At 45.2% G+C, this 14484-nt stretch overlaps 1 protein-coding gene across 6 annotated transcripts in view; it reads left to right on the top strand.

The window, feature by feature from the left end:
* The first annotated feature begins 3473 nt into the window (after window positions 1–3473).
* LOC125459230 (carnitine O-palmitoyltransferase 1, liver isoform-like) overlaps window positions 3474–14484 on the top strand; it is a 47935-nt gene continuing 36924 nt past the window's right edge. The window contains exons 1-8 of one of the 6 annotated variants that reach the window (XM_048545380.2): window positions 6417–6597; window positions 7797–7916; window positions 8715–8870; window positions 10681–10820; window positions 10917–11088; window positions 11910–12011; window positions 12990–13127; window positions 13877–13954. In XM_048545380.2, the coding sequence (XP_048401337.1) occupies window positions 8730–8870; window positions 10681–10820; window positions 10917–11088; window positions 11910–12011; window positions 12990–13127; window positions 13877–13954 (771 nt within the window). In that variant the 5' untranslated portion in view covers window positions 6417–6597; window positions 7797–7916; window positions 8715–8729. Of the gene's footprint in view, window positions 4011–6416; window positions 6598–7796; window positions 7917–8714; window positions 8871–10680; window positions 10821–10916; window positions 11089–11909; window positions 12012–12989; window positions 13128–13876; window positions 13955–14484 lie in introns of those variants that run through there. The other 5 variants (XM_048545379.2, XM_048545383.2, XM_048545377.2 and 2 more) reach the window with 5 other exon arrangements.

Here is a 14484-nt window from a genome sequence, read left to right on the forward strand (position 1 = left end):
TGTGTGTGTGTGAGTGAGTGTATATGTATATGTGTGTGTTTTCATTTGTGTGGATTTGTGTAGTGTGTGTGTGTATGATTGTGTAAATGTGTAGGTGTGTGACTAAATATTTATGTGTATGTGAACCCATATGTGAGTGTGCCTGTAACAGTGTTTCAACGTGTATATGTATGGGCACATAAATGCATCAGTGCATCTGTGTGTGTATGAGTGTGTATCTGTGAACATATATATGTGAGTGTTTGTACAAGTGTGTATATGCATGTGTGTCCTTTTGTGTGTGTGTGTGTATGGGCATTTTTGGGTGTCTGTGTATATTTGTATGTGAGTGTATATAGGTGTTATTGTTTCTTGTTCTGCCTCTGTCTGTCCATTATTGTCTGCATCTCCCACTGGCCCTCTTTCTGATTCTCTCTCTCTGTTATTGCCTCTGTCACTGTGTCTGTTATTATCTCTCTCTCTTTCTGTTATTGTGTGTGAACATGTTTGAATTTATGTGTGTATATATTTATGTGTGCGTGTAGGTGTTTTTGCCTCTCCCTCTGCACACCCACCACACCACCACCCCGCGATGTTATTGTCTCTCTGCGTGATATTCTCTCTCTATGTCATTGTCTCTCTGTTTGTTATTGTGTCTCAATCTCAGTTATTCATTCCCTCTGTCTGTTGTTGTTTCTCTGTCCTGTTATTGTCTTTCTCTCTCATTCTGTCTGTTCTTGTCTCCGTCTCTGTCTAGTGATGTCTGTTTCTTTATTTGCATGGGTTTCCTCTAGCTGCTCCAGTTTCCTACCATAGTCCAAAGATGTGCAGGTTAAGTGGATTGGCCATGGAAAATGTAGGGTGTTACAGAAAGGAAGGGGTCTAGGTGGGATGGTCTCCAGAGGATTCATGCAGGCTCAGGGGGCTGAATGGCCTCATTCTGCACTGTCGGGATTCAATAATTCAATACCGCTATAATTCTGTAGTCTGTCTGTTATTGTCTTGGCGAGGCCACTTTTGAAGTGCTGTGCACAGTTCTACTCTAGGAAGGATATTATTAAATTGGAAAGGATGCAGAAAAGATGTTACTGGAGCTGGAGGGTTTGCATTATAAAAACAGGCTGCATAGTCTGGGACTGTTTTTCACTGGAGTGTAGGAGGTTGAGGGGTAAGCTTACAGAGATTCATACAATCATTAGGGGCATAGATAAGATGAACAGCGAAGGTCTTTTCTCCAGGGTAAGATAGTTCAAAACTAGAGGACATAATTCTAATTAGAGAAGAGAAAGATTTCAAAGGGACCTAAGAAGCAGCTTTTTCAGTGGTTGGTTCATATCTGGAATGAACTGGAATGAGTAAGTGGTAGAGGTAGGTACAGTTACAACATTTAGAAGACATTTGGTTAGATACTTGAATAGGAAAGATTTAGAGGGATAATTGTCAAACAGAGGCAAATGAGACCAGTTCAGCTTGGGAAACCAGGTTGACATGAATGAGTTGCATTGAAGGGTATGTTTCTATGCTGTATGACTCCATTTATTTCTGTTACTGTCTCTTGCTCTATCTGGCAAAATCGCTCTGTTATAGTCTCTGTCTCTCTTCCCGTTTTGAAGTGGAAGTGCTCGTGTTTGACTGGGATGGACAAGGTCAAAAATCACACAATACCAGGTTATAGTCCAACAGGCTTATTTGAAAATGCAAGCTTTCTAAGCGTGGCTCCTTTGTCAGTTGTTAGTGAGAAAGAAGCACACAGAACACAGAATTTATAAGTAAAAGCTCAAAAAGAGTCACACAACTGATGAGGATGTATTAAACAAACCTAAGATACTGTTAAATCATTAATCAGTTATAAAGTTTTAATTGATTAATATTTATATATAAATCCCCAAATTCCTTTCAAGTCACTGTCCTGAGAGAACTAAAGGTTTTATCAGTGGAAAGAAGAGGTGACATTTTTAGGTCAGACAATGCTAGTTAGGTGGCCTTGTTCAGAATCTGTTCGTGTTTTGGTTTGGAGTCAGACTGGTTTTGTTTCTAAAAGTAGGAATTTATAAAACACCACATTGACTGGCTGTCTATAAATTGTGTGCTTTTTGAACTGTTTGCTAGTGTGAGTCAATCTGTCTCTTCCTTTGTGTTTGTCTGTTATTCTCTCTGTTATTTTCTCTCTCTCTCTCTCTGTTTCTCTGTCTGTTATTGCCTTTCTGTCAATTTGCCTCTCTCTCTTCCTCTTATTGTCTCTGCTTCTGTTATTCTTTCTTTCTCTCACCTTCTGTTAATTTCGCTCTCTCTGCCCCCGTGTGTCTATTTTTGTCTCTATCTGTTATTCTCCTACTCTTTGTCTGTTATTGTCTCTCTCTCAGTTCATCTATTATTTTTACTTGCTCTCCATTTTTGTCTCTCTATCTGTTATACTCTCTCCCTCTGTCTGTATATCTCTATCTATCCATCTGATTCTCTCTGACTCTGTCTGTTACTGTCTTTCTCTCTCTGCCTATTATTCTTCCTTTGTCTGTTATTATGTGCGTGTGTGTCTCTCTCTCTCTCTCTTGCTCTGTCTGTCCATCTGTTATTCTCTCTCTCTCTCTGGTTGTCAATTATTTCTCTTTCCCTATCTGTATAGTCAGTCTCTCTGTTGTTTTTCTCTTTGTCTGTTATTGGCTCGCTCTCTGGCTGTTTTTTTTATTCCCTCTCTCTGACTGTTATTGTACATCTTTCTTTCCCTCTTTCTTTTATTGACTGCCTCTCCATCTGTCATACTCTGTCTCCCTCTCTGTTATTCTTTCTTGCTCTGTGCCTGTTATTCCCTCTCTGTTATTGTCTCTTTCTGTCTGTCTGATAGTCTGTCCTTATCTGTGTCTGCTATTCTTTGTCTGTGTGTTTGATATTATCTCTCTCACTTTGTTATTTCTCTCACTGTCTTCCATTTGTCTGTTATTCTCTCTCTCTCTGTCCATCTGTTATTCTCTCTCCCTGTCTGTTATGGTCACTGTCTCTCTCTGTTATTCTCCATTTTTTGTCTATTACTGCCTCTCTGTCTGTCTCCCTCTCTCTGTTAGTCTCTGTCTACCTGTTATTCCCTCTCTCTATCTGTTTTTGCCTCTCTCTCTCCCAAAACTGTTAATCTCTCTCTCTGTTATACTCTGTCCAACTGTTATTGCCCCTCTCTCTGTCTGTTATTACCTTTCTCTCTCTGACTGTTATTGCCTGTGTCTCTGTCTCTTTCTCTCTCTGTCCATCTTTGATTATCTCTCCCTCTCCGCTTGTTTATACCCTCTTTGTTGCTGTGTCTCTCTCTGTCTGTAATTCTGTTATTGTCTCTCTCTCTGTTGCTGTCCCTGTTATTCATTCTCTATCGATCAGGCATTCTCTTTATCTTTCATTTACACCCATTGTCTGTTCTACTCTTTCCTCCCTCTGATTTACATGCATCTCTCTCTGTAAGTCTGTGATTATCCCTCCCTATCTGTTATTGTCTCTCTCCGCTTGTTATTTTCTCTCTCTCTATCTGTGTAATATTCTGGCTCTCTCTGTTTTTGTCTCTCTCTTTTTCTGCTATTGTCTCTTTCTTCCTGGGTTATCCTCTCTCTGTCTGCTCCTGTGTGCGTCTCACTCTGTCTCTGCTGCTCCCACTCCATTGCCGTTGCTGAATTACTTTGAGCTGGTGCTGTGCTGAGATGGAACCAACTAGTTCTGGTCGTCATGACGTGCTGTCAGCTGGCAGCTCTGTGTTGTATTTATAGAAAAGCGGCGTGTTTGTAGCTTCCTGTTTGTAGCTCGGTGCAGCATCCTGTCCATTCACAGGCAAATGCTCAGCTGACTGCAAACCAATTCCAGGACTATGCAGCGCAGTCACTGAGGGCGACTTGTCTCTGCTCTGTTTGGCTAAAACCCTCGGTGAAAAAGGAACGTTCTGCGCTCTTCAGTTGCAGGAAGGTCGATCATATTGTCCCTGAGAGAAAACGACTACTGAACGAGGCGCCTGTGCTCTAGCTGTCCCTGCCTGCTGCAGCAGGATCCTTGGGATTCTGGTAAGTGTATGATTTGACACAACACGCAGGCCTGACTTTTCACCTACTTCCTCAGGCAAATGATGACACCATGGCCTGGGAGGAGGGGCAAGGCCCCTATTTGTCGTGTTCTGGACTCTTGAGTCTGAGGGAAGCAGTAAATCAATTATCACTCTTTCGTATTCCCCGCCCCAGTCTCACTGCAGAGCCTGGAACCATGATAAATAGTAATGGAGCCCTACTTCGATAGCTCTTTCCAGTATAACAGAGCCTATTCTGACAGCTCCTTCCAAAATGGCATTTGCTGTGAGCCCCAGAGGCAGCAGCAGCAGCAGTCATTTTACCAGAGAGTTATATAGATAAGAGCTGCCTGACAGTGTCTACTACTTGTTAATATCAGGGGCGAGTCGACCGAAACTTGGAGGATAAGCAAATGCCAAATGGTCAGTGTGAAGAGTACATACTGCTGACACAGGGACGGAAAGCAGAATGGCCTCTTTCTGTCCTATCGAGTCGATTAGATTAGACACTGTGTAAAACTCTCCCTTGCTCTTTTTAAACGAAGTCAGAAACTGCACTGTCCCCACCAAACACTTCCACGACATGGACAGCACAGGGTAGGATACAGAGGAAAGTATCCTCCACTAAATTGACTTTAAATACCTGACCCCATCAAACGCTCCCAGTACAGGGATAGCATGGGGTTATATACACAGTAAAGATCCTTTTACTCTTTCAACGACAAAAAGTAAAGCACTCTCTAGTCCTTTATAATGAAAGTAAAGCTTTTTCTACACAGTCATCATCAAACTCCATGAAGAAGGTACAGTGCAAGTGTATGTGCTGAATAAAGGTCTCTACTCTTTTTAGCTGAATGTAAAACTTTCTCTACCCTGTTTCCATCAAACACCCCCGGACATGGACAGCACGGGGTTAGATACAAAATAAAGCTATCACTACATCGTTCCCATCAGATACTCTGAATGTGATATGCTTTATGTCAGTCTCCAAATTTCAAACCTTATTTGGAGCTGAGGTGTGAATTTTGTGCTCGTGTCTCTGGATTATATTGAAGTGTTGGAGATTTTGTGTATGTGTTGGTGGGGGATGGGGGACTGTCAGATCGTTGCTGACGCGGTCTCTAAGAGGATACTGAACTATGGATCTGCGACCTCTATGTGATATGCGCGCTGATTCGCTGCCTTATTTGCAAAGCTAAGGACTCGGTTATTGAACTTGGAACCTGCTTCGATGTGGAAATGCGTTTTTCCCTGCAGTGACGGTTGTTTTTGACGCGTGCTGTGAATGAAAGCAAGTTGACGTGTTGAAATCGGACAGTAGAATGTCACGTGAAAGTGCTGTTAGCACCAGTTAGACTAACACGCAGGGCAGTGGTGTGCTTTGATCGGAATGTTTCTGAGCTGTTGTCCTGGACACAGCATGAGGTTTCATTATTTATCAGTCTCTGCACAACGCATTGTGATGAGGGAAGATCTCCAATTAATCTGAGCCTCCCAGGTAGCCAGCCTGTCGACCCTCATGATGAGTCCTGCCCTCAGTGCTCCATTGGGGAATCACTCCAAGTTGTCAATGGCTGGCTGTGAGCTGTGTTCTTTTGCATTATCCGAAACATGCCCTTCACTTCTGTCTTCTGCTTATCCTGAAAGTAAAACTAGTCTCCATTATTCACTATCCATGGTTCAGTATTATCCGTTAGGGAATGAATCTGCCATCTTTACCCTGTCTGGCCCACAACAATTTGGTTGACTCTTAACTGCTCTGAAATAGCCCATGGAGAACCTCCTCCGGTTCAAGGGCAGTGAGGGATGGGTAATAAATGCTGGCCCAGGAGTGAATGGATCCCTCCTATAAACGGTTTCCATCTCTGTGATAGGCCCCTCAAAGCTACTCCCGCCTGGGATTGGTTCCTCCAAGTCCTCTCTCTGACTGTGATAGGTCTTATGAGGATCCCGTTATGTTTGGCCTGTCAAAGTAATCCCAGGACACCTCTCTTCCCCCCCACCCCTCACCCCAAGGGCTATGACGGGACCCTCAGACGTGCCTGAGCGGTCCTCACCCGGTATCTGACAGCTCCCTCTCGGCCTGGTTGAAGTTCTCGACGGAAACTGGCTTTTCGACATCTCTTCCTTCTCACCGTCACTATGTTCTGCTTTAACTCACGGGCGGCGAATATGGCTCTCACTCGAGCACGAAGGAAAGTGTTTGAAAATCTTTGCTAACTTATCTACATTCGCTCCTCCCTCCGTGTCACTGGATCAAGAATGACAGTGAAAGTTTGTTTCCTTGCCCTTTGCCCGAATTTTATTGTACCTCTCATGAGACGGTGACGTTTGTTGTGTGCACGTAATCTCCGAGCTCAGGCCTGGAGGCGAGTGGAAATGGGAGCTACTTCAGTCTGATTGGTGAAGGCTAGCTTCAGGGTCAGTGAGTGCAAAGGCATGTTGTGTTCAAATATCCAACACACTGAACTTTGGAGTCACTGAGTTTGGAATTAGTGATTGACTGACTGTATGTGAAGTTCATTCTCTCAATCCCCGCAGCTAGAACAGGTTAACGTCAGGAAGGATCCAGGTAGCAGCAAAGCAAGGTTAGACTTGAACTTTTACCCGCTTTTCATGTCTTCAGGGAAGGCACGGGGGGTAGTTTGCTGATCCGCAGACCTGGTGGCTTTCAGTCCATCTAGGTTAACAGGAACTTGTCAACAGTTCATCATTTATTCAGCAACTTAAAGGTTCCCAGATTCTTAGAAACTGGGAGTTCACATCACAAAGGTGCTTTTTAAATAAGCTGCCCCATTTGTAAGGTTCAAGTTCCCTCTGCCTCTTTCTCCTTCTCAGAGGGCAGCTGGTGTGGTATGTGTACCTTCTCTTTAAGAAAGTGGCTTTAAAAAACCCACGTTCTGTGAGTATACAGTGTTTTGTCTCTGCCTGACAGTAGTCTACTATCAAATGATAGAACTAACCCCAGGCTAAATCCCTCACTGTTTGAGGGCTGTTTGTTCCAATGAAACATGGAAGCTGCTTCATTGAAGGCTCACTTCAAGCAGCTCAGGCTTTGCTTGTGCAACTACTGATGGTACAATCTAAAAGACTGCACCCCCCCCCCCCTCAGAGAAAGTTGTAAAGTCCATATCTTTTTACCTCTCTGTATTTTTAATTGTGGAGTGAAACAGGGAAAGAATTGTGATTTTAAAAAAAAACAAACAAGGATTGCTGGAGGAGTGCAGCAGATTTTGAAAGTGAGTAAGGAGACACTCATTGTGAATCATTGGTTGAATTGCAGCTGCAGACAAGATAGAGCTGATAGTTGTATGCAGATGGAAAGAAATCAGGGTTGACATTTCAACTCAAGTGTCCATTTCTTCAGTTCTGAGGAAGGGTCACTCGACCTGAAACATTAACTTTGATATGTCTTTCCACAGATGCTACCAGATATGCTGAGCTTTTTCAGCAATTTCTGTTTTTGTTTTTGGTTAACAGTATCCACAGTTCTTGTACAGATGGAGCTTTGGCTATTCCAATGACAAAGGCCTTCTGTCATCCAAACATTAATTGATTGGTTCTTGTGTAACTGAACAGCTTGTGACTCTGAATAGGATGTAGAGAAATTATCATACTTCCAGCAGCTCAGGAGCTCTCTCTGTTCTCTGCAGTAAAAGCCATTCTAATCCTGAAGGAAAACAGTTTATCTTTAGTTCAGCAGTTATTGCAAATTGTGACTTTTAACTGAGATGTCAGAGACCATTCTGTAAGTGTGAACAGGTCCCCTGTGTCTCCTGTAAACCAGTAGAAATGTCCAGAGAGTGAAGACTGAGAAAAATCATTCTGATCAGCGTAAGAACCATCTCAGCAACCCTGTGAACAGAGACCGCAGATCTGTCTTCACTGTTGCACGCCACCCCCAACGGTAACGTGTGTGTGTGTGTGTGTGTGAACACGGGGCTTTTAAAAGGGGTTAGAGTTTTGGTTTATACAACTTTTAACTTCGTGACAACTCTAGGGGTGGCTTGCTTTCCAGTACGCTACCCCAGCGAGGGGTAATTGTCAACATCACACTACACTCAGGCCCCAGTGAGGGGTCTGTGTGGGGTGGTAGGGAAGGCGCTGTGAGTGAGGAGGGGTCTATGAGGGAAGGGGCTTATGACAGCCAAAGGAGTGGGTTGTTTCAGAACAGTTGGGATGGTGGTGGTATGAAGTGGAGATGGATCATGGACATACAGACATTCACTCCCTTCAACATGCGGTACCTTCACTACTGTTTTGTTGCTGACTCCATACTTTAGAAAATCAAGTGCAGTGGAACACTTGGTCCTAGTTGACCTCCAGTCACTTCTCGGCATTCACTGCACAGCTGACCAAATGACATTCTGAGATTGAAAGCTGCTACTCTGCGCTGTGTTGTTGTACCTGTCCTCTGGGACAGCAGTAGGAGCAAGACACAGTGCAGCCCTGTTCAGAGATCTCCACACAGCCTCCCTGCCTGTGCCTCACTCTCTCTTCCCTCCAGGTTTGAGCCCTCTCTCCTGCTCAGTGTCCCTTCCTCCCCTTGCCAGCTCACCTTGATCTCCAGCTATGCCACCTTCTCCTCCCTCCCCCACTGTGCCTACTTGTATGAGCCAGTGATGCTTGAGGCCAAGATGCAGAGGAGCTGAGAGCTTTTTATGTTCATTGCGACTAATAACACTTCCTGTGCTTTCTTTTTCAGCTTTAGCCAGCAGGGATGGCAGAAGCTCACCAGGCTGTGGCCTTTCAGTTCACTGTCACCCCTGATGGCATTGACTTACACCTGAGCCACGAGGCTCTGAAACAGGTCTATCTGTCTGGCCTGCGCTCCTGGAAGAAGAGGATCTGGCGATACAGGGTGAGCACCCAGGGCTGGGGAGAGTGGGGGCTCTTCCTGTTAACTAGTTCAGGGGGACCATCTGAGTTGGGGGTAGATTGAACCCCCGCTTTCTCACACAGCTTACTGATGTCACACGGTATCTCCAGCAAGACAGAACCTTCATCTCAATTAGCCCGACTCACACAGCAGAGGCTGTTTCTCTTCAAGACTAGGCTGTGAAACAATTCGCTTTGAATCCTGGATCACAGGCTGACTCAGCAATCCAAACCTCAGCCAGGCAAACAGCTCAGGTTATCAATCGGAACGGCAAATCACACTTGATCATTGGTTCATTGTGGAGTGAACTATTTATGGTGAACAGATAGTGGTTTTGTATAAGAAGTTCTTTCCATTTGTTTGTGGAATGTAGGTATCATTGTCTGCGCCAGCATTTACTGCCTGTCTGTAGTTGCTGTTGAGGAGTTGACGGTGAGCTGCCACCTTGATCCACTGCAGTCCATGAGTTGTACGCTGACCCATCTGACCTTTGACAAGGAATTTGCCTCAGTGACAGTGAAGGAATGATGATATATTTTCGAGTCAGGATGGTGAGTGGCTTGGAGTTGACGTTTCCATGTATCTGCTGCTCTTATCCTTTTTAGATGGAAGTGGATATGGATTTGCAAGGTGCTGTCTGAGTAGCCTTGGTGAATTTTTGCAGTGCATCTTGTCGACAGTAGAGATGGTGGTTACTAAGAGGATGTTAATATTGGATGGACTATCAATCGAGCAGCAGCTTTGTTAGCACTTTGTCATGTCACACTGTCAAAGGGTCAGTAGTGAAGGAGTGCCGCGCTGGGGGAGTGCCGTGCCGTCGGAGGGTCCGGTGCTGGGGTAGTGCCGCACCGTGTCCAAAGGTAAGTTGTATCACATGGTGGATAGAAATCAATTGTGTTTCACTTATTGTAAGGAGTGAATACTTTCAGATGTAACATTTGGTGTATTGTGTGCATTTCTGGTTGCCACACTATAGGAAGGATGTAGTCTTTGAGATGGCGTATCAAGGTTTACCAAGATGTTGTCCGGTAAATCAATAAGGACAGGTTGGACAAACTTGTATCATTTTCATAGAGTTGGAGAGTCAAAGGCTGAGGGCCACTCTGATTGAAATATATACAAATAAGAGAGGCATGGAGAGGGTGGGTAGTCAGAATCTTTTTCCCAGGGTAAAAATACCAAATATGAGGGAAATAGGTTTAAGGTGAGGGAAGAAAAGTTTAAAGGAGATGTGCAATGTTTTTTACATCGAGGGTGGTAGGTGCTGCCAGAGGAGGTGGTAGATGCAGGTGTGAAAGCAAAGTTTAAAAGGCATATAGACAGACAAATGAACAGGCAGTAAGTAGGACCTTATGGACCGTGGACCATGGGATTAGAATTGCATCATGACTAACACAGACACTGGAGGCCAAAGGATCTATTCCTGTGTGATACTGTTGTACATTCTGTTGCGCCTTTTCAGGACCAGAGATTGTCAAAAGTCACTTTACAGCCAAAGGAATGCTGATGAAACTGCAGGCAAACTTGTCAAGCTGCACAGCCCTGTAATGGTGAGCAGCTCAGCTGCTTTTCTCATCTCCATCGTGCGGTCACTGCTAGGCTGTGCTGGGGGTTGGGGAGGGGTGTGGGGGAGTGGTTGGGGTGGGAGAATGGTTTGCTGCAGCTGACACATGGCGTTAGGGCTTTGGGCAGAAAAAAAGTGTACAGTGTGTGTGGGTGGGGTGGAATGTGGAATGGATTTGAACTCTGCTTTCCCCATGCTGAGTGCCATGTTGTGTGTCTGTCCCTGTAGAATGGTATCCTGACTGGAGTTTACCCAGCCAGCCCCTCCAGCTGGCTCTTCGTGGTGGTTGCAGTGATCGCGACAACGTACGCACGGATGGATCCCTCCCTGGGAATGATAGACAAGATCAGAGATCACCTTCCCACCAAGTAGGTGATCAAAACATACCAAACTCTCTAGCTTGTTGTCATGTGGATTGTATTTGGCTGACATTCTAATGGTGTGTATCCCTGTCCCTTTCTCAGTGGTTACCTGTCAAATCAGACTGAAAGCGTTCTCAGTGCTTTGCTGTTTGGCACAGCTCTCTGGCTGGCCCTGGTTTTCACAATGCGACAGACTCTCAAACTGCTGCTGTCCTACCACGGCTGGATGTTTATCGAACACGGAAAACCACCGCCCCATGTCAAACTCTGGATGGTAAGTAAAATCATTCTCGGGCTTTGGGATAATCAATGTTTCCCCCAACCCAAGGCAGGCTGGGTTCTCTTCCTCTCCATCTCCCCATTGGCTTTGTCCAAGCAGATTCCTGCCAATCCTCCTCGGACTGATACAGACCTGCTTTGGTGCATCTGTTTCTTTCAGAAAGCCATGATGTGGAGGTGAAGAAAGGTCAGAAATCACACAACACCAGGTTATCGTCCAACAGGTTTATTTGAAAACACAAGCTTTTGGAGTGTTACTCCTTCCTCAGGTGTTAGTGGGAGAGATAGTATCAGATGCAAAATGTACAGTAAAAGATCAAAGTGTCACACCACTGATGAGGATGTACTAAACAAACCCAAGATGCTGTTAAATTTTTAATCCATTAGAAGGCTTTAAGTAATTAATATGTATATGTGAATCTCTGAATTCCTTTGAAGTCACTGCCCAGAGTGAACTAAAGGTTTTATCAGTATAGGTTTTATACTGATTTTCTTTCCTAGAGAATGCAGCTGAAACCAGCCCCTGCCATCTGTGTGGCCCTTGCCATCTGGTGCTGCAGGCATCAAGACCTGTTTATGGCAGGAGACCTCAAAAAGTCAATGATTGAGGGTGATGAAACTGCATATAGCTCCAAGAGAGCTGTTCAATTCAACATTGCAGCAAGTGACACATGTTACCAGTGGTAAACAACTGTGTCGGTCATGCCTTGCACACTTTGATCTCAACATTGTTTGATCTGGGCACTGTTCCCAGCTTCTTCCTGCCTTTTTGTGCCCTGATTCCTCATTGCCTGTTATCTTCTCTTGTCCTCACAGTTGCTGGTGAAAATATTCTCTGGCCGCAAGCCCCTGATGAACAGTTTCCAGACATCTCTGCCCCGATTGCCTGTGCCATCAGTGAAGAACACCATGAGGAGGGTATGTGATATCAGCAGTGTCAATCAAACCTTCACCCTACATCAGCCTGTTCTCAGTATCACAGTTTTTATCACTTGCTACAAAGATGGTCACAATGAACCACAATGAGATTCACAGCTCCTGCGTCATGCAGTTACAACACATCGTCTAGTATGCATCTCTGTTTTCTACTGGTCTTTTAGTTTGTAATCTGTAAATATTTCTCCTATTTACCTTTACTCAGAAAGTAATCAATGATAGAAAGTCAAACTATTAGCTGTTACCTACCAACCAATGAACTCTCAGTTTTCCTATGATTTCACTCTTTCTTTAGTACTGTGTACCCCAATCCTGGGATTCAATTTAGCTTGGAGAAATACCTCATAAAGTAGGAACTGAAAAACCTCATCACATCTACACCAAATTCCCACAGTGCTTCTATATTGCCTGAACTGTACACTCACGCAGACTGTGTCTCACTCCAGATGTGATCTCTCCTTCCTGACCGTGTGAAACTGTGTGAGTAAATTGAACAGGGTTCAGTATCACAGACTGGGGTCTCTCAGAAGGAATGGTCCCTGCAGAATACTGACAAGGGAGGGGAGGGCAGGGGAATGTGTGTCTGATGAAGGCATGCCACTGGAGGTGACAAAAATAATTGCAAATTATCCACAGGATGTGGATGCTGCTGGGATGGTTGTAGACGAATCACCAGCGGCACTAGTAGTGATCAGAGATCAACCCTCTGATCCCAGCACTGGTCATCAGGTGATCACCATTGGATTGTCGATCATCCCAGCAGATTTCACAGGGATCACTAGCAATCATGGGGCGATTGCCAGTGACCCCCACAGAGATCACAGCAGAATTGCCAGTGATGATAGCAGAGATCCTCTGTGGACCACTGTGATACCAGTAAGCTGTAAGGATGGGGATGTGTTGTTGGACAGTGATGTGAATGGAATTTGCTGAGATTGATGCACTGTTTGCTCTCTCCAGTATCTGGAGTCAGTGCAGCCACTTCTGGATGAGGAGAAATTCAAGCGGATGCAGGCACTTGCTCGGGACTTTGAGCTGAAAACAGCGCCAAGGCTGCAGTGGTATCTGAAGCTGAAATCATGGTGGGCCACCAACTATGTGAGTGAATGCAGCAAGTGTGAGGGTCAGACTCTCTAGTTATTGATAAGCCTGTGTCCTGGTCCCCAAGCCCAGGCTTGGGACTCTGGGTGACTGCACTCGGATACCACAGTCATTAACAGCTCTCCCAACATCTCCCCCCTCCCCGCCCCTACCCAACTCTTGGAGTGAGCAGGCAGTATCCTCCTGAAGACCCGCTGCCCACTTCTGGGTTCAACTCTGGCATTTCCGTTTGTGTCCCCTGACCCCCCCACCCCCCACCCAGCCAGCTGCTGTGACAGGGTAAGCATGAGCTGGTACCTGTTCCTGAAGCAGCTCGAGCTGTGAATGGCCACAGTCCATTGGTATCTCTCACTGTAGAGTCTAAGCTTCTATCAGCAGGGTACAGAACCTTCCTGACACTCCCATTCTCCCCTCGCCTAACTCACTCCAGCAGCTCCTGTCACCGCCTCATCTCTTTTTCTTTGTTGTCTTCTTTCGCTCTCTGTCTCGCACGCTCTCATTTAGTGCAGTGTTTGGATCTTATTGGAGCTGGTACCTCCAGCCCAGACCTGAATTCCTTTGGTACAGCCTTCCCCTCATCCTGTCAGCTGGGCTCGGGGTTCAGGATAAGGTACCTGAGTCTGCTTGGTGTCTGTACAGTAGGGCCCTCTGGGTCAGGAGTCAGGGTAAGGGGTTAGGCAACATCGACTGTAGTAAAAGTGTGGACAGAAACATCTAATACTGTATGCTTTGACCCTCTTGGACAGGTCAGTGATTGGTGGGAGGAGTATGTCTATCTTCGAGGACGTGGACCAATCATGGTGAACAGCAATTACTACGCAATGGTGAGTCCAGCTGTTACATGTATGCGTCAATGTGTGTGTATGTGTGTATTAGTGCCTATGTTTCTGTGTGTGTTTGAATGAGAATGTGTGTGCGTTAGTGTCATAGAGGTTACAGCATAGAAAAAGGCCCTTCAGTCCAACTTGCCCACACTGCTCTGTTTTCACAATTAATCTAGTCATCTAGTCTCATGTGCATGTGTCTTGGCCCATAGTCCTCCATACACCACCATACCTATCCCATCCACGTACCTATCCAAATGTTTCTTCAATGATAAAATTGTACTCCGAGTCATAGAGTTCTACAGCACAGAGACAGGCCCTTCGACCCAACCTGGTTTATGCTGACCAAGATGTCCATCCACATTAACCCCATTTCCCTGCACTTGGCCCATATCCTTCTAAACCTTTCCTTTCCACGTAACCATCCAAATGCCTTGTAAATGTTGTTAATGTACCTGCCTCATCCATTTCCGCTGGCAGCTCATTCCATATGAGTACCACCCTCTGTGTAAAATAAGTTGCCCCTCAGG

Source organism: Stegostoma tigrinum, chromosome 17 (assembly GCF_030684315.1).
Source record: "Stegostoma tigrinum isolate sSteTig4 chromosome 17, sSteTig4.hap1, whole genome shotgun sequence".
Classification (NCBI taxonomy): Eukaryota; Metazoa; Chordata; class Chondrichthyes; order Orectolobiformes; family Stegostomatidae; genus Stegostoma; species Stegostoma tigrinum.